The sequence below is a fragment of the Agelaius phoeniceus genome, chromosome 23 (genome assembly GCF_051311805.1).
Source record: "Agelaius phoeniceus isolate bAgePho1 chromosome 23, bAgePho1.hap1, whole genome shotgun sequence".
Taxonomy (NCBI): Eukaryota; Metazoa; Chordata; class Aves; order Passeriformes; family Icteridae; genus Agelaius; species Agelaius phoeniceus.
In genome coordinates, this window is record NC_135287.1 from 7,456,627 (window position 1) to 7,474,336 (window position 17,710).

Sequence of the window (17,710 nt, forward strand, 5' to 3'; positions counted from 1 at the left end):
GAATTGGCTGGTACAGATTTCCCTCTACATCTCAGCAAGGATCCCCCCCTTCCCTTCCCCAGCAGGCACAAGCCCTGGCCCTGCACATTTTAACACAGCAAGAGTTTCCAGCAGCCCCCCTGAGCCCCTGCCACCCCCCTGCTCCCAGGGAGCCCCCTGCCCTTCACCACAGCAGGATGGGAGGAGAACAGCCCCCTCAGGCCATGCCAGCCCAGCTCTGCCTCCCAACAGCAGGGAAGAAGCCCCCAAGCTCAGGAATGCCTCAGAGGGGCAGCCCAAGGGGCCGGGTGGGCTCCAAACCCAACCCCAGCGTTGCCAGGGGGCTGTGTGGGGAAGGAGAGCGGGGTCACCCTCAGGACACAGAGTCCCTGTTCTGGAACCAGGACACCCCAAGCAGCTCTCCCCAGGGAAAGGTAAGAGCAGCTCCCAGCTCACCTCCTGCTCCCTCCTCGCCTGCAGCACGTTCCCCTGGCAATGTCCCACCCAGGCTGGCCCCACACTCCCTGCTGACCTCTCTGCTGGCCACACAGAGCAGGGGACAAAGGCAACTGTTCCAGCCAGCTCCAGAGGCAGGGTGGAGGAGGTGGAGGCACCGGGGAGGGTCCTGGGGGTGAAACAAGCCCCAGCTGGGCAGCGACCAGCCTGCAGAACCAGACCCTGCTGTGCAGGACCCCCTCCCACCCACCCACACAGCTGCTGGGGCTCACAGCATCACTCAAGGGCTGGCCAAGGCTCCCAAATGTGCTGTGACCCCTGTGCCCCATTCCCTGCAGCTCCTCAGCAGCTGTGACCTGGCCCACGAAGTGATGCTGTCTGGGGAAGGACTGAGCAGGACAGAGAACTCCCTGTGAGCACCAACACAAGGGCAGAGAACCTACACCTGCACCAGGAGCTACGTATGGGGGGCAGGTTCACGGTCACCACGGCCCCAAATGTCTCTGGGGAACAGAACACACAAACAGGAGGGACAGTGCAGGCCACAGGTGGCTGCTGTGGCTACTTCTTCTCCTGCTTCTGCTGCTGGTACCTCCTGAAGTGGGTCTGGATGGTGATAGCTGCTCTCTCAGATGGGTCAGTGACCTTGCTCTCCTTGCTGCCATCAGGGGTCACGTCACCTGGGGGGCAAACAGAGCATCCCAGTGAGCACAGACAGTGCCAGCAGCTCTGAACAGGCTCCATGGAGCAGGGCAGGGCTCTGGCATCACCCCCAGAGGGTCAGTGGGCTCCCCATTCCCCAGGCAGGACAGCTGTCCCTGCTGCAGGGCTCACAGCATGAAACCACAGGGACACCCCCGTGGCAGAAGGAGCAGGGAGCAGGAGGCAGAGCAAAGCCCAGCCTCCCTGGCAGGGCTAAGCCCTCTATTTACCCAGCCCCAGTCCCCGAAGGCAGCAGCTTCCCCACGTTTAATCAGCACGTAGGATGCTCACTTACTTTCGCACACACAAATAAGATTAGAAGCCAGCCCGGCCCCGCGCAGCAATAAAGCTCTCACGCTGACAAATGGGAGCCCTCCCCACTCCTGCCTAATGTGGCATTAGGGAAGTATTGTGAAATTCAACAGGAACTGCATCAAAGGCACTCAGCGGTGCTCCTCTAAGCCACTGTGTCACTGCTAAGCACCCCCCGAGCAGCCATCAGCAATCCTGGGGCCAGATGCTGCTGAATAAACTCACCGCTGCCACCTGAACCCATCTCCTTTGCCTGCCTGAGAGAAACTGCAGAGTAAAAGGACAAATAAAAGGAGGCATTGGGCTCCTCTCTGCCCTGCTCAACAAGACACTGCCAGCTGTGAACCCTGCCAGGGGCAGAGGCTGAGGACAGGCACAGCTGGGCACTGGCAGGGTGAGCCCTGGCACAGACACATTGGGGGTATAAAATCAGCCCCTGGCACCCCAGAGCTGCCCCTGTTTGCAGGGAGCCCCAGGCTGGGCAGAGCCCCCGGGCCATGGGCAGGGTGGCACCCCCAGCCCCCCCACACCCATTATCCGCTCAGCACTGAGAATAGAAGGGCTCAAATCCTCTTTGCTGAGCACTGCAGGGCCTCGAGACAAGGCCAAAGAGAGGAGGGGGGATGCCAGGTGGTTCTCCCAGAAGCAGGAGAAGGGGCTGTTTGGTGGGACAGCATGGCCCCAGCTGAGCCAGTGGGGCAGATTTCCTGGGAAGAGGGGAGCTGGGGTCTGCACAGACACACTGGGGTCATAAAATCAGCCCTGCAGCACTGGGACTTCACTGGCTGATGCCACACACATTAACAATTATCTCACCATCAAATACCCCTTAATAACATCACAGACAGATCTGTGGAAGGAGAAGGAGGCCAAGAAGGATGGGAAGGAGAAAGACACCAAGAAGGATGCAGGTACTGCAGTGCCTGCTCTTCTGCTGCAGCCCCAGCCCCAGCCATGAGTTCCACCTGTTTCCTGTGTTGACTGGGGGGTTTTCCCTGCCTCCCTGCCTGTTCCACACTCACCTTTCTCTCCAGAAAGCGAGTAGATGCTGTTATGCCGGGAGTTCCTGCCTCTCTAGAAAGGTAGAGAAATAAAATAAAAGTTAGTTCTGTCCCAGGCAGAGGCAGTGAGGGCAGCCCCTCTCAGCCCAGCCAGGAACCCTTCCACTTTCCCTTAAGGAAACTGGAACATGCTCACTGCTGTTCCCTTAAAGAGCACTGATTAATTAATCTGCATTTATGAAATGACCTCCAAGGAGAGGCAGGCAATAGCTTTGCATCCAAACTCAGAGCTGTGAGATGCTGCAGTCCATGGATGGATGTTGGCACTGGCTATCCTCACTGGATCTGCATTTCAAACCAGTGAGGAGGCAGCCCCTACACCATGAACCTGCAGCTCCTGGGCTGCCAGGTCTTCCAGGAGATGTTTCCATTTCTAAAAATAAGCTTGAATTTGTCTGCAAATGCCAGCTTACCCTGCCCTCCTGGCATTACATTTCCCCCTTGCCTAAACCTCCAGGCTGCCTGGCTCACAGCTGCCCCTGCAGCAGCACTGCCACCCCCTGAGCTCAGCACTGCCAGCCTCCCTCACCTCACCTGGCTGTCCTGGCAGTGACAGCAGCCTCACCTGGCTGTCCTGGCAGTGCCAGCAACCCTCACCTCACCTGGCTGTCCTGGCAGTGCCAGCATCCCTCACCTCACACCTGGCTGTCCTGACAGTGCCAGCAGCCTCACCTGGCTGTCCTGGCAGTGCCAGCAGCCTCACCTGGCTGTCCCAGCAGTGCCAGCATCCCTCACCTCACCTGGCTGTCCTGGCAGTGCCAGCAGCCTCACCTGGCTGTCCCAGCCTCCCTCCCCTGTGTGTCCCAGCATCCCTCACCTCACCTGGCTGTCCTGGCAGTGCCAGCCTCCCTCACCTCACCTGGCTGTCCTGGCAGTGCCAGCAGCCTCACCTGGCTGTCCCAGCCTCCCTCCCCTGCGTGTCCCAGCCTCCCTCACCTCGCTGTCCCGGCTGGTGCGGCGGCTCTGGGACACGCACTGGATCTGCCAGGGCAGGGGCTGGTACACCAGGTAGGGCAGGGGCTCCTCACGGAACAGGTTGGTCCCCAGCTGCACACGGGGAAGGTTTTTCAGCAGGGAAGAGCACAGGAGAGGAAGAGGAACAGAAAGAGCTGCTCAGCCACGCTCAGCACCGGAGATCCCAGCCCTCCTGCCCAGGTGGTTTAGGAGGCACAGAGGCCGTTCCCAGCAGGGCAGGCAGGAGCTGCTGCCTCCTCTGCCCACCCCAGGCAGGAGAGAACAGCACTGCAGCAATAAAGCTCCCTCTGGGAGGACTCACCTGTCTGACCACCCTGACCACGAAGAACAGCGCTGTCATCAGGGTGCCCAGCATGGCCAGGGCTGCCTCGGCCCAGCAGCTCTGGGAGCAGCACTCCAGGACCTCCACCAGCAGAACTGAGCTGAGCCTCCTTGGGCAGGCACAGGCCAAGCCCCTTAATGAGCTTACAGCCCTGCTCAGCCCGCTGAAGTAATCAGGCCCTGCCCTTTTGCTCTTCTAATCGCAGAGTTTCTCCAACAGACAGTGCTGGCATTCCAGGAAAGGCAAATCCTCTGCTCCAGGAGCAGGGACAGCTCACCCAGCCCACAGCTGCTCCCTGGGGAGCCACCTCAGCAGGGTCACAGACTGGGATGTCTCAGAACCTCCCTGAACGGCTCAGCAGTGGCGTGGGAGACTTGGCCCCAGCAGTGCCTGCCTGGACACTGTGCTGCCTCCAGAGCTCCTGTCCTGCTCTCCAGAGGGCAAACACACACCAGGGCAGCTCAGGCACAGCAGCAACTGGGGCAAAAAAGCCTGGTGGTGGTTTGTTTTCTTTCTGAGGACAAAACTATCAGCCTCCACTTGTCCCCAAGCAGCTGATGCACACCCTGCTCCCCTGGGCCTCACCTGATGCACACCCTGCTCCCCTGGGCCTCACCTGATGCACACCCTGCTCCCCAGGGTCTCACCTGATGCACACCCTGCTCCCCTGTGCTTCACCTGATGCACACCCTGCTCCCCCTGAGCCTCACCTGATGCACACCCTGCTCCCCTGTGCTTCACCTGATGCATACCCTGCTCCCCTGTGCCTCACCTGATGCACACCCTGCTCCTCTGGGCCTCACCTGATGCACACCCTGCTCCCCTTGAGCTTCACCTGATGCACACCCTGCTCCCCTGTGCCTCACCTGATGCACACCCTGCTCCCCTGGGCCTCACCTGATGCACACCCTGCTCTCCCTGTGCCTCACCTGATGCACACCCTGCTCCCCCTGTGCCTCACCTGATGCACACCCTGCTCCCCCTGAGCTTCACCTGATGCACACCCTGCTCCCCCTGAGCTTCACCTGATGCACACCCTGCTCCTCTGGGCCTCACCTGATGCACACCCTGCTCCCCCTGTGCCTCACCTGATGCACACCCTGCTCCCCAGGGCCTCACCTGATGCACACCCTGCTCCCCTGGGCCTCACCTGATGCACACCCTGCTCCCCCTGTGCCTCACCTGATGCACACCCTGCTCCCCTGGGCCTCACCAGCTCCCACAGGCTGCTGGCAGGAGGTGAGCAGGAGATGGGAGCAGGAGAAGAACACATCACCAAGCCTCCCTAGCTCCTGGTTACTCAGAGATCCCACAGCACCCAGCAGGTTGCTGGGACAATTCCTGGCTGCTCCCAAAGCCAGGGGAAAGCAGCAGCCAGAGCCAAGCTGCAGTGAGACATCTTTCACAGGTCCCAGGCTGCCAGAGCGATGCCTTGTTTGCGTTTTGTAGTTTTGGTTTTCAGCTTTCTTCTCTCTGCCTCTGCATTTGCTACCCGGTCCAGATGCTTAAAAGAATAATGGCAACAAAGCCCCAGCGAGCTTAAGTGGTCTTGGGAACTGCCAGAAGTGACCTTGACAAGGAAAAACACGAGAGAGCCCAGAGGCAGGGGGAGATGTGAGAGGTAAGTACAGCTGGATACCCAGCTACAACAAAACAGAGTGACAACCACCAGCATCATACAAAACAGGCTCATGTTGATTTAATTTATACAAAACCAGATACAGCTGCTATCCCGGGTTTTAACAGGAAAAAGGAGCACGTTTCAAACCAAGTTATTGTTTAAAAAAATGGCATTTCCCTGCACCATTAATGCATGCTTCTCCCAAAACACAGAATGGACTCAGTGATATGGCTTGGGCCACAGCTACCACAACTGTGGGGTCCCCTCTAAAACCCCTGGCTGGAAGGACTGCCCTGTGTCCTCTGAGTATGCAGTAAACTAAAAGCAAAATCCCTGCAGGAAGGGGTTTGTGCAGTCCAGCAGCAGGGGCAATACCCTTGCTTGGATCCCTCCTTTCCTAGGAAGGAATAAGGCTACTGAGCAATTACAAAAACTCTAGAAAAACAGCAAGGAAAAATAAAATAAATACATTCTTAAGAGCTTCAAAATGATGTCCATCAAAAATATATTTCCCTATTTCTATTTGCATGTAAACATCCCCGTGCCAGGCTCAGGGTGTGTGCCAGGCTCAGGGTGTGTGCCAGCACGCCGCACCCAGCGAGCAGAGCAGGGGGCTCCCCCTGCCCACCCTGGCCCAGCCCAGGGGCTCTCCCAGCACGGGGGCCGTGGGGCAGCAGCTCCAGAGCCTCCCCCAGCAGCTGTGTCAGGAGAAAGGCTTTGAAGAGGGCTCCTCACAGACGGGCTCCTTGCAGCGCAGCGTCCTCGGCAGCCGCGACGGGCGGGCGGCTCGGCAGCTTTTTAAAGCATCAAATATTTAGAGTCAGCTCGGAGCAAATACTGACAAAGACGACCAAAGAGCACGTTCCCATGAAAGCCTGGCTCCTGCCCGCTGGGCAGGGTGAAAGCCCTCCCAGCCCCAAGCACCCCAGCGGGCTGGGACACCCTCTGCATGTGGCCCTTGCAGAGGAACCTGGTGAGCAAAGCCAGGAGCCGCTGTGAGCTCCAGGAGCTGCCCATCCCAACTCCTCAGCCACTCTCCAGCCTTCCCACAGCCCTGATCCCCACGGATCTGCTGCAGGAGCAACAATTTGGGGCTCCAGGATTCATGGCAGGGGCTCCCACCCGCGCATGAAAGGGATCCCAGCTGCTGAGCTGGATCCCTCTCCCCCCAAGGGCATGGAGGATGCAGGTGGGGCTGTCCCAGCACCCACAGGAGCTCCTCACGGTGCCTGCACAGACCCTCCTGAGTCCTGCCACCATCCTGCTCCTGCTGCCAGCACAGGGCAGAGCTGCAGCAGCTGCTTTGCTGCTCAGCTCTGGCCAGCCTGGCATGAAAGGAGCAGGGAGGGCTCCTCCAGATCTGCCACTCTTGGCTCAGCTCCCACACCCCAAACCAGCAGAACATTCCCCAGGAGCCAGCACGTGCCATTCCCTGATTTTACCCCCATTCTGCTGCTCCCACATGCCAGAGGCCACCTGGCACTGCCCACCTGCCACCAAGCACTGCTGGGCACGGGGGCAGGCTCATTCCCTGGCCCATTTCCTCCAGCAGGGCCTCAGCTGGATCCACATCGTCCCCCTTGACCAGTTAACTCCAATCCTCTGTGATTCACAGCCCTGCCTTGGCATCGCTGGAATACCAATGAGGGCAATGTTGATTTATTGAAGCCCTGATATGTCACTGCTGGATTAAACAGTCTATAAAGTATATTTGGACACATTACAGGATTAGAAGAACCCGCCTGGGAAGTTCTATTTCCCCTTCCTCACTCTCTTGCAGAATCACCCAGTTTCAAGGACGTGGCCACAGACACAGTGGAGGTGCCTGGGTGGGGATCCCCAAAACCCAGCCCATGGTGGGGAGCCTGCAGAGGCCCCCCCACCCCATCCCTGCAGAGGAGAACCCCACCTTTCAGTAGTGGTACACCTTGATCTCTCTGTTTTCATCCAGCCCCAGCTGCAGGAGGCTGGGGCTGCTGCCTGGGGGCTGCTGTGCCCGTGGGGAGAGAGCTCTGGCAGCTGGGTGAAGGAAAAGCCTGGTTCAGAGCAGGGCCCAGCCCAGCCAGGACAGGAACCGGGTACCAGAGCCAGCCCGGTGCACACAGGCTGTGCTTGGCCTGCTCCATCCCAGCCAAATGGAATTGGGGGGGATTAGGGAATTCAGAGGCACACCACGCTCAGGGCAGCACGGAGCCCACGGGGATGGGGCACTGAGGAGACACCCAGAGCCCAGCACAGCCTGGGAGCATCCCTGCTCGCTGCACAGAGAGGTCCTGCCCCTGGATCCAGCCCCGTGCTTCAGGATTCCTCAAACCAGACCTGGATCCAGCTCTGGGGGGAGCCCAGCCCTCCCTGCCCCACCAGTCACACACCTGCAGGGGCCCTCACCTCCTCCAGGCTGCCCAGCAGGCTCTGCCCATGCCAAGGGCTCCATCCACAGCACCAGAACTGGTCTGCAAAGCCAGACCCCCTTCCTGCCCACCCCATCCTCCACTCTGCGCTGTTTAAATCCGTATTTTAAAATCTTCACCTTCCCTGCCCAAACTGCTCCCCTACAGCTGAGCAGCATCACTGAACACCATCACAACACAGGGAAAGGAAGGGAAACTTCCATATTTTTAAATCTTCACCTTCCCTGCCCAAACTGCTCCCCTACAGCTGAGCAGCATCCCTGAACACCATCACAACACAGGGAAAGGAAGGGAAACTCCCTCAGTCAGGTACAGCCCAGAGAGCAGCACACAGATCACTCCTGCTCCATCTGCTGAACACCCCTGCAGCACCAGGAACTGCAACAGAGGCCAAGGCCTCGAAATTGCTGCTCAGTTCTTCATTTCACACCCCTCCTGCCACCCTCCTCCCACCTTCTGCAGGAAGCAGGAATGCAATTAAAGACCAGAGCCAGGTAAAAGATACACTTTGGAATCCTTCTTGAAGTCTTTCAGCCATTTCTTGTTGCTCTCAATCATCCCCTCAATATTCTTTGTCTCTGGTTCACTGAACTTGGAATGCTGGAAGAGCCTGATTTGTTCACTGTGGCAGAGAGAGAGATAGAGAGAGGGTAAGTGGGGGAAAAAAGAGGTCTGGGAAGAAATTATCCCAGAGATGAGAAAGTGATGGGCTGCGAAAACATCTCCAGTAATATATCTACTGATAGTTCACCTTTTCTCTTTAGTAAGTAGTTCACAGTAATTATCAAATTGTAATGTACTGGTTACGTGAGGAGTGACCAATAATCAGTGCAGAGAAACAAAGCAGCACAGGGGAACTCAAGGAAAAAGTCCTTACTCTGCAGGGACATAGCCCAGCTTGCTGTCCAGGGGCACAGGAGTCCCACCAAGCCATGAGAACCCACCTGCAAAACAGACATGAAACACAGAGCCCACAAAATGCACACATGAAACACAGAGCCCACCAAATCCACATTTCTGCAAGACAGACGTGAAACACAGAGCCCACAAAATCCACATTTCTGCAAGACAGACGTGAAACACAGAGCCCACAAAATCCACATTTCTGCCTGGGTGTGCTCTCCTGCCCCACAAGGACACAGATGGAGACCCCTGGTGACACAGGGGACAGGGCTGGCTCCTCCTTTGCTGCTCCATTGGGTATTAAAGAGCAGGAGGGCAGGATCAGCCCCCATGCTGCACTTTTGGAGGCAGCTCCTCATCCCTTATCCCCTTTGCACCCTTCCTAAGCAGCACCAGTGCCCCCGCCCTCCCCAGCACTGGAAGCCTGGGACCAAACCAGCAAAGCAGGTGGGGCGAGGCCAGGAGACTCACCTGGGAAGTACCTGTGCCATTTCTCTGCCAGCATGCTGTCCACTGACTGCCCTGGGCTGGGGTAACTGGAGCTGGGCCGGCTGCTCTGGGCCAGGGGGGACACCCTGGGGGGGTTCCCCAGGGAGGGGTAGGTGGGCAGGGGGATGCCCTGATGGGGTGTGGAGGTGAGCAGAGGGGGCTGGTGCTGGCTCAGGGAGTCCAGGAGCCCCAGGACCCCGCTGAGCTCGCTGGTGATGCTCTGCACTGAGTCCCTCAGGTGCTGGATCTTGTCCTGCTGCAGCACGGGCCACAAATCCACCCTCAAGTCAGCTGAAGGAAGAAAGGGGAAGAAAGGGATCACAGACCAGCCCTGACAGCAGCAGCCTGTGTGCAAGGAACCCAGCCCTGCTGCCTGCCTGCCCTTCCTCCCCCAGCACCCTCCAGGCAAGCAAAGCCCAAGAGAAAGCAGGAGCAGCAGAGAGGGAGTGGCAGCAGCTGCTCCTGCCATGGTGGAGGAAGGGCAAGCCCAGAGTCCTGCAGGAGAGCAATAGAGATCTGCAGGACCAGAGGGAAACCAGAGAGGTTTTATAATCCACAGAGGTTTAAAAGGCAGGTTCACCCACAGATCCCATCCCTCTTATCTGCCACTAAGGCAGGAAATGAGTTTTGGCAATCAGGGGTGGGACACAGAGCAGTCCCAGACCTGCCCTGGACACAGCTGAGCACAAGGACATCAGAGAGGTGAGAGGGAAAGGCAGAACAGGCCTAGAGCCTCCCATGCTGGGCACTTACACCTGGACTGGCCCAGGTTCACACTGGACGTGCTGTTTGTGTCCTCAGAGGTGCTCAGATCAAACGTCACCACCTTCCTGCACGCTGAGCTCTTCAGTGTATCTTCATCTGAGAGCTGCTCAGGAGCAGGAAAACAAAGCCAGTAAAAGCTGCTGTATCATCCCTGAAACATAAAAGCTACTGGAAATCTGCCTGCAGTGCTGGACTGCAGTCAGGCACAGGTCAAGTGAAGGCAAACTTGTCTCCAGCCCCTGACAGCACAGTCTGAATGTCCAGAGGCTGCTGTGGCTCTCAGAGTGCAGAGGCCAAAGCAGCAGCCACGTGAAGCAGCCCCTGCAGCAGGAGGTTTGTGCTGTAAATAACCTCAGAGCTCTTGCAGGGCTGGGCTCTCTGTGCCAAGGGCAGGAGTTTGACCACCAAAGGTCTGGTTCTCCTGCATCTGCTGCTGCCCTGCCTGAGGCCACGGGGCAGAGCCAAAGGCTCCGAGGTTTGCCTTGGTCAGGAGAGCAGGCTCCATCCCAGCTCACAGGAGTGACCTGCCCTGCTCTCTCCAGGCTCAATCCATGCAGCTTTTCCACGCTGCCTTCTGCAGCCACACACTCAGCACTCTCTGGTGCTCTCACACCAAGTGGTTCCACAACCCAGCTCTGCTGCCAGCACCAGGAGAGTTTACCTCCTCCAGCAGTGAGGACTCCAGCTGGCTGAGCTTCTCCTCCTTCTTCTTCAGCAGCATCTGTCCTTTCTGCATGGCCGACTTCATCTTGTCCAGCTCCTTTGCCTCCTGCGCAGACCAAGGAGGGAAATTAAACAGCAGTGACTGAAATAATCCCTGTCAGCAGCTGGGGTGTCACCACCTCACTCTGCTCAGCACAGGAACTGCTGCTGCAGTGAAATCCCTCCAAGCCCTCAAGAGCGTGGGAAGGGGTGTGCACAGTGAGCACATGGAGCTTTCACCTCCAAACCCCCATCCAAGAGGATCCCCAAGCCCAGGGTCCCCAAACCCCCATCCAAGAGGGTCCCCAAGCCCAGGGTCACCAAACCCCCATCCAAGAGGGTCTCCAAGCCCAGGGTCACCAAACCCCCATCCAAGAGGGTCCCCAAGCCCCCATCACGGGTCCCCAAGCCCAAGGACACCAAACCCCTATCCAAGAGGGTCCCCAAGCCCAGGGACACCAAACCCCCATCCAAGAGGGTCCCCAAGCCCCCACCAAGGGTCCCCAAGCCCCCACTCAAGAGGATCCCCAAGCCCCCACCAAGGGTCCCCAAGTCCAGGGCCACCAAGCCCCCATCCAAGAGGGTCCCCAAGCCCCCATCAAGGGTCCCCAAGCCCAGGGTCACCAAACCCCCATCCAAGAGGGTCCCCAAGCCCAGGGACACCAAGCCCCCACCAAGGGTCCCCAAGCCCCCACCAAGGGTCCCCAAGCCCAGGGTCACCAAACCCCCATCCAAGAGGGTCCCCAAGCCCAGGGACACCAAGCCCCCATCCAAGAGGGTCCCCAAGCCCCCACCAAGGGTCCCCAAGCCCCCACCACAGCAGCAGGAGCAGACCCCAGGGCTGCGGGCGCTCTGTGACACCCAGCACCCGTGCTCAGGCAGCGCCCAGGGCTCACCTCCTGCAGGTTCTGGCGCACTCCCTGCAGGAGCTGGGAGCTGTGGGGACCCTGCTCGGCGCCCTGGGCCCTGTGCAGGTGCTGGTGCCACTGCAGGCTGGCAGCCCTGAGCGCCGAGCGCCGCCGGCGCAGGGAGCGGCTCTGGCGCTGCAGGAACTCCTTGGCGCTGCGCAGGGACTGCCCCTCGGCTGAGAGGTAGCTCTGCACCCTGGGGGGAAAGGCAGGGCTGTGCTGGCTCCCTGTGCTGCTGCACGGCTCACACAGCAGCCCCAAAAGCAGACAAAGAGCAGGGAGCTCTCCTGGCACAGGCATCTCACCGGTCGAGCTGCAGCTCGCTCTCCTCGGGGCTCTGGGAGGCTGGGGAAGGCTCTCTGGATGAGTGCTGGGGGTGACACATTGCAAAAACCAAGTGTTTATGGAGGAAACAGAAGTCCAGGCCCCCTAAGGATCCACTGACATCACCATGGCACTGCCCAGATCAAGCACAGCACCAGGGCTGCTCTTGATGTGGCTCTTGAAGGAAACAAAGACGTTTCTGTCCCTGCTTTTGATTTGAGTACCCCACGCTCCTCTCCACCCACTAATAATAGACAGACACCTGCAAATACTACTGAACACACAGCAAAGAGAAATCCATCTCTGCACCTCAAATGGTTTCAAACAGAAGGAACAAATGCTGGGATTTTCAAGGGAGTTTCAGCCTCAGATCTCACAAGGCAAACACCTTCACAGGCTGCTTTACTCACAGCTTGAGGAGTTTCTCTCAGGTCTTCAACACAGAGCTCAGCTTTCTTCCTTGGAGATTCCACACTTTCTTCTGCCTCCAGTTCTTTCAGAGCCTCCTGCTTGCTCCTGATTGCTTCCTCCAGCTCTCTGCCACAGGAAAAAGCAGCAGCAGAGGCACTTGATTAGCCTGCAGTGGTGTCCAGAGTGAGCTCCAGATTCCAGCACAGAAATGGCCACAGGGCTGGCAACACCAGGGCTGGGCAGGGAAACTGCTTCCCACCCTTCCTGAGCAGCTCAGCCCCCTCAGGAAAACCTCTTTGCATTTCAGTGCCCCTCTCACAGCACCTCATTAACCACCCAAGGCGGGAGTGGAGGAGACAAACCTGACCTGCAGAGGTGAAGGAGCAAATTGAAATTCACACCCTGAGTTAATGAAAAATCTGGAAAGAGCCCCCAGGAACTCTGTGTCCCCATGGGCACCTGAGGATTCTGAAGGAACATGGCCCAACACAGAGCTCAGAGGTCGGGGAGAGGCCCAGGTTAGGTTGGGGAGCTTTGCCAGGGGCACGGGGCAGATTTTGGGGTATCAGAGGCAGTTTCTCACACACACCCAATGCGTTTGTGCAGCCTCTGGCTGCGGCTCTGCAGCAAATCCACCTGGGCCTCCAGCTCAGCCTTCTGGTCCTGCAGCTCCTGCAGGGTCCTGCGCAGCTGCCGGACCGACTCCAGCAGGCTGCAGTGCTCCTTCCTGCTCTCCTCCAGGCGCAGCTGAGAGGCCAGAGCAGCTTCCTGGGGGAAAACCACAAGATCCCTGACAGTCATTTCCCCGAGAGCCAAACAAGGGGCGCACAGCTCTCGGGCTCCCAGAGCCACACTCCAATCCTGGGAAAGCAGGACTGTTCTCTTTGGGGAGCTCAGCACTAGCCCACCTCCCTGCACTCTGCTTCCCTAAAGCCCCAGTTCTGAGGTGCTGCCCTCAGCCCAGAGCAGCACAGCCCCTCTCCAGAGCCCGGGGGTCCGTACGTCTCTCTCCAGCTGCATCCGTCCGTCCTCATCCAGCAGCAGCTGCCTCCTCCTCTGCAGGGACTCCTCCTGTCACAGGGGAAGGGCAGGGCAGTGACAGAGCCAGGACACTGCTGGTGCTGAGCAGCACCTCAGGCCTGAGTCTCATGACCATTCCAAAACAAGGAGAGTTGTCAGGTTTGCTTTGTGAGCCCTCTCACTGCCCCCCAGAGCACGGAGCAAACCCAGAGCTCAGACCTGCTCAGCAAACACCAGGAATGCTTTGCCCTGCTCTGACTGGTGACAAAGCTTCACCTCTAAGTGGGATGGCAGCAGAAGCCCTGGCTGAGCTTTCCTGAGCAGTTCCCTGTGCGGAATCAGCCCAAGGACTGGCACAGGTCAGGGGAGCTCTGTGAGCCCAGCAGAGGACTCACCTGGCTCTGGAGCTGCTCTGATCTGGCTTGGATGTTCTTCATGCGGATCTCAAGCTCGTTCTCTGAATCCTGGAGCTTTCTTTCCTGCACAGGGAGCTGACTTAAAGAGAAGGGCACAGGCTCCTCCCTCACCAGTAAAACACAAACTGGGAAGTGTCACCTGCTGCTCGTGTCCATCACCCTGCACTGGTGACGGACAGGGGGACAGGGTGGGGAGCCTCCAGGCCGCCCCTCATGAGCCCCAAGGGCCAGAGGCAGAGCCTGCTGCTCACCTTCTCCCTGTGCCTCTGCTGCAGGGCCGCCAGCCTCCCCTCCAGCTCTGCCTGCAGCCCCTTCAGGTCGGCGTCGTGGAGCTGCCGCAGCCGCGCGGCCTCGCTGCGCAGCCCCTCCAGCAGCTCCGACCTCTGCCTGCGCTCCTGCCAGCCCAGGGGGCAGGGAAACACCTCTGTGAGGCACAGGGAGCTCCAGAAATGCAGCAAGGACATGCAGGGATCCCCAGCAATGCAGCACGGACACACAGGCATCTCCAGCATGGACACACAGGGATCTCCAATGCAGCATGGACAGACAGGGATCTCCAGCATGGACACACAGGCATCTCCAACACAGCACAGACACACAGGCATCTCCAGCATGGACACACAGGCATCTCCAGCATGGACACACAGGCATCTCCAGCATGGACACACAGGCATCTCCAGCATGGACACACAGGGCTCTCCAATGCAGCATGGACAGACAGGGATCTCCAGCATGGACACACAGGCATCTCCAGCATGGACACACAGGGATCTCCAGCATGAACACACAGGGCTCTCCAATGCAGCATGGACACACAGGGATCCCCAGCAATGCAGCATGGACACACAGGGATCTCCAGCATGAACACACAGGGCTCTCCAATGCAGCATGGACACACAGGGATCCCCAGCAATGCAGCATGGATACACAGGCATCTCCAGCATGGACACACAGGGATCTCCAGCATGAACACACAGGGCTCTCCAATGCAGCATGGACACACAGGGATCCCCAGCAATGCAGCATGGATACACAGGCATCTCCAGCATGGACACACAGGGATCTCCAATGCAGCATGGACACACAGGGATCTCCAATGCAGCATGGACACACAGGGATTTCCAACAATGCAGCATGGACACACAGGGATCTCCAGCATGGACACACAGGGATCTCCAGCACGGACACACAGGGATCTCCAACACAGCACAGACACACAGGGCTCTCCAGCATGGACACACAGGGATCCCCAGCAATGCAGCATGGACACACAGGGATCTCCAATGCAGCATGGACACACAGGGATCTCCAGCACGGACACACAGGGCTCTCCAATGCAGCACAGACACACAGGGATCTCCACCAATGCAGCACACCCAGGGCTCTCCTGCATTGCATCCCCAGCAATGCAGCAGTGACACGCACCCAGTGCAAGTGCAGCCCCCCAGGCAGTACCTCCTCCTCGTAGTGCTCCTGGATCCGCTCCAGGGCCTCCCTGTGCTCCTCTCTCATCCTCTCCATTCTCCTCTCGTGCTCCTTCTCCACCTCCCGCCGTCGGTCACCCATCAGCTCGCTGAGCTGCAGGGGGCACAGGGGAAGAGGCTCCCCTGAACTGCAGCACTGCACCTCCCCAAAATCAGCCTCTCACCCAGCCCAAGGGCACGGTGGGATCAGGGACTGTGTCCTGGGGAGCACAGAGCCTTCACCCCGCTGAGGTGAGATGCTGAGGGATGTCCTGCCCCCTAAGGCAGGGATGTGGGCACCCAGAGCTCTCCCCATACCTGAGAGCATGAAGGACCTTCAGCACAGAGCCACCACTCACCTCACGCTCGTACTCCTTCACTTTTAGGGCTTTTTCCTGCACTTTCTGGTCTGCTCTCTGCAGCTCCTCACGGAGCTGGGCCTCCTGGCTGCTCTGTGCCTCTGCCAGCTGGGCCTGCAGGCTGGCAATGGCCTGTCAGGAAAGGCACCCACAGAGACTCCTCAGCCTCTGCACAGGGTCCATCCCGTGCCCTCCACAGGGCACAGCACAGCCTCACCAGCCCTGCCTGCAGCACGGCCAAACACTGAGCCAGACCAGAACCACAGCCAGGGAGGGGGAAAAAACTAATGCCACCTTTAGTGACAGCATGAGGGAAAAAATAAAAAACGACACTTGGCATTCTGAGGACACCATCCTCACCTCGCGGTGCTTCTCCTCTGCTGCAGCCCGCAGCTCCTGGAGCTCACTGGCAAACTGCTCTTCCAGCTCCTCTGCTGCCTATAGAAACACGAGCAGAACAGCCTGCTGGGAAAGCTCTGCATGTGGGGACAAGGTGCACTTGCAATTAAATTCTGTCCAAAAGCACCAAAAGGCACAGCAGTGACCCCCGTCCAAACGGGATCACTGCAAGTGCCCTTATTCCCTCTGTGCTCTCCCTCCAGGGGATCTCGATGAATCCCAGTCATGCTGGGCTGGAGGGACTGGAAATGCCCCACCAGGGCTCCCCAGGTGCCTGCAGGGCTGAAGCAGCAGCCAGAGAGGTGTTGGGGGCTGATGAAGTGGCTCAGCTCAGTTCTGATCTGATACCAGGGCTGGGGGGACACACTCGATCCTTATCTTGTCTTCAGATGCAGAGTGGCCATTGAAGTAATTGTTAGTTAATCAAAAACAACGGGGGGAGCTCTCCTGCCCCCTCCCTGTGCCTCCAACAGCCCTGGCACCTGCCCCTGGTGCCCCAAGAGAGCTGTCACCAAAGCCTACAGGAGTGAGTTAATCCCACAGCTGGCACTGCCCTGCCAGCCAGGAGCCCCTCAGGCCAGCCCTGCCTGGCAATAAAGATCTCACCTTCTTCTTCTCCCTGTCCAACTTGTCCCTGAGCTGCCTCAGGGACTCCTCCTGCTCCCGTTCCAGCTCCCTCATCTCCTTCTGCTGGGCCTCTTCTGCTGCCAGCTTCATTTCCTCCAGGGCAAGCTGCTGCTGCCTCTGCAGCCTCTCCTTGTCCAGCAGCTGCTGGGATTGCCACTCGTCCCTGAGCTCCTGCAGCCTGGCCTCCTGCTCTGCCCTGGTGGGTGTGGGACAGAGCACAGAACTGGGGTCCAGCACTGCAGGGGCCTCAGAGCTCATCCCTGCTGCGTTTGTGCCCAGCCCTCCCCTCCCAAAGCAGCCCTGCACAGCCCCAGGGATGGCAGCAGAACCCCCCACCTCATCCTCTGCTCCTCTGCCTCCATCTCTGAGGCCATTTGGGCTCGCAGCTTCTCCAGTCTCTTGGCTTTTTCCTCTCTGAGAACCAGCTCTTCCTCCTCCTGCTCAGACTTTGCTAAATCTTCTTCTGGAGAGCTGACAGAAAATAAAAACAGAGAAAATGGGTTCAGTATCTCCCAGTGCCCTGTCCAGGGGCTCCAGCTCAGCCAGACTGGGCTGACACATTCATTTCCAGCCCCAGCACCAAACCTGAGCAGTGTGGGTTTAAAACTTGCTATATCATCATAGTTTACACTTCTTGTGGGGATTTTCGTTTTTTTTTTTTGCAGGTAAGTGAAATCCACTCTCATTAAATGGATGCAGGCTCCCAGGCAAGGTACCTGGATGCATGAGCACATCTGGAAGCTCCACATTTCCATATTATACCTTTTGCTACACGTTTTTTTCCCCTTCAGGTGCCATTTCTGCATCTTCCTTCACACCCAGACTGCATCCCCATGATTTGCATGTGGAGATGCTGTTTCTGGCTGCTCAGAACGTGAGCACCAAGCCCAGCAAGGTAACAGAGAAAGCTCAAGAGCAGAATTCCCCCAGGGAAAGGACCCAGCCCTGCTCTCAGACCCTGCTCTGCCACAGCCATCCCTGCCCTGTGTAGAACAGCCCCTGGCAGAGCTGCATTCAGCTCCCCTGGGGTAAGCTCATCCCTAATGCTCCCATTTCCACCCTGCTCCCAGCACTTACCCAGGATC

At 58.4% G+C, this 17,710-nt stretch overlaps 2 protein-coding genes across 8 annotated transcripts in view; both read right to left on the reverse strand.

Annotated features, from left to right (window-relative positions):
- On the reverse strand, window positions 1-5,327 carry LOC129129641 (uncharacterized). Its single transcript, XM_077189916.1, has 4 exons — window positions 3,787-5,327; window positions 3,447-3,557; window positions 2,472-2,523; window positions 1-1,115 (listed from the first exon to the last, which is right to left on the reverse strand). The coding sequence occupies exons 1-4, from the start codon at window positions 3,838-3,840 to the stop codon at window positions 997-999; spliced, it is 336 nt and encodes a 111-aa protein (XP_077046031.1). The 5' UTR covers window positions 3,841-5,327; the 3' UTR covers window positions 1-996.
- Window positions 5,328-5,481: 154 nt separating this feature from the next.
- CEP164 (centrosomal protein 164) overlaps window positions 5,482-17,710 on the reverse strand; it is a 31,793-nt gene continuing 19,564 nt past the window's right edge. For 6 of the 7 annotated variants that reach the window (XM_077189898.1, XM_077189896.1, XM_077189899.1 and 3 more), the window contains 18 exons: window positions 16,962-17,096; window positions 16,605-16,821; window positions 15,960-16,037; window positions 15,600-15,731; window positions 15,233-15,355; window positions 14,029-14,172; window positions 13,757-13,840; window positions 13,344-13,412; window positions 12,931-13,109; window positions 12,341-12,467; window positions 11,912-11,976; window positions 11,595-11,802; window positions 10,658-10,765; window positions 9,985-10,099; window positions 9,214-9,522; window positions 8,717-8,783; window positions 8,345-8,461; window positions 5,482-7,440 (listed from right to left, as the gene is read on the reverse strand). In XM_077189898.1, the coding sequence (XP_077046013.1) occupies window positions 7,341-7,440; window positions 8,345-8,461; window positions 8,717-8,783; window positions 9,214-9,522; window positions 9,985-10,099; window positions 10,658-10,765; window positions 11,595-11,802; window positions 11,912-11,976; window positions 12,341-12,467; window positions 12,931-13,109; window positions 13,344-13,412; window positions 13,757-13,840; window positions 14,029-14,172; window positions 15,233-15,355; window positions 15,600-15,731; window positions 15,960-16,037; window positions 16,605-16,821; window positions 16,962-17,096 (2,377 nt within the window). In that variant the 3' untranslated portion in view covers window positions 5,482-7,340. The remainder of the gene's footprint in view (window positions 7,441-8,344; window positions 8,462-8,716; window positions 8,784-9,213; window positions 9,523-9,984; window positions 10,100-10,657; window positions 10,766-11,594; window positions 11,803-11,911; window positions 11,977-12,340; window positions 12,468-12,930; window positions 13,110-13,343; window positions 13,413-13,756; window positions 13,841-14,028; window positions 14,173-15,232; window positions 15,356-15,599; window positions 15,732-15,959; window positions 16,038-16,604; window positions 16,822-16,961; window positions 17,097-17,710) is intronic. The other variant, XM_077189897.1, reaches the window with a different exon arrangement.

Excerpts from the sequence above, each read along its gene's own strand:
- LOC129129641 (XM_077189916.1), bottom strand. The coding sequence starts at position 3,840 with ATGCTGGGCACCCTGATGACAGCGCTGTTCTTCGTGGTCAGGGTGGTC. Across the intron at positions 3,558-3,786 it reads TGGTCAGGGTGGTCAGACAG|CTGGGGACCAACCTGTTCCG; the intron begins GTGAGTCCTCCC and ends CCCCGTGTGCAG. Across the intron at positions 2,524-3,446 it reads GCACCAGCCGGGACAGCGAG|AGAGGCAGGAACTCCCGGCA; the intron begins GTGAGGGAGGCT and ends CTACCTTTCTAG.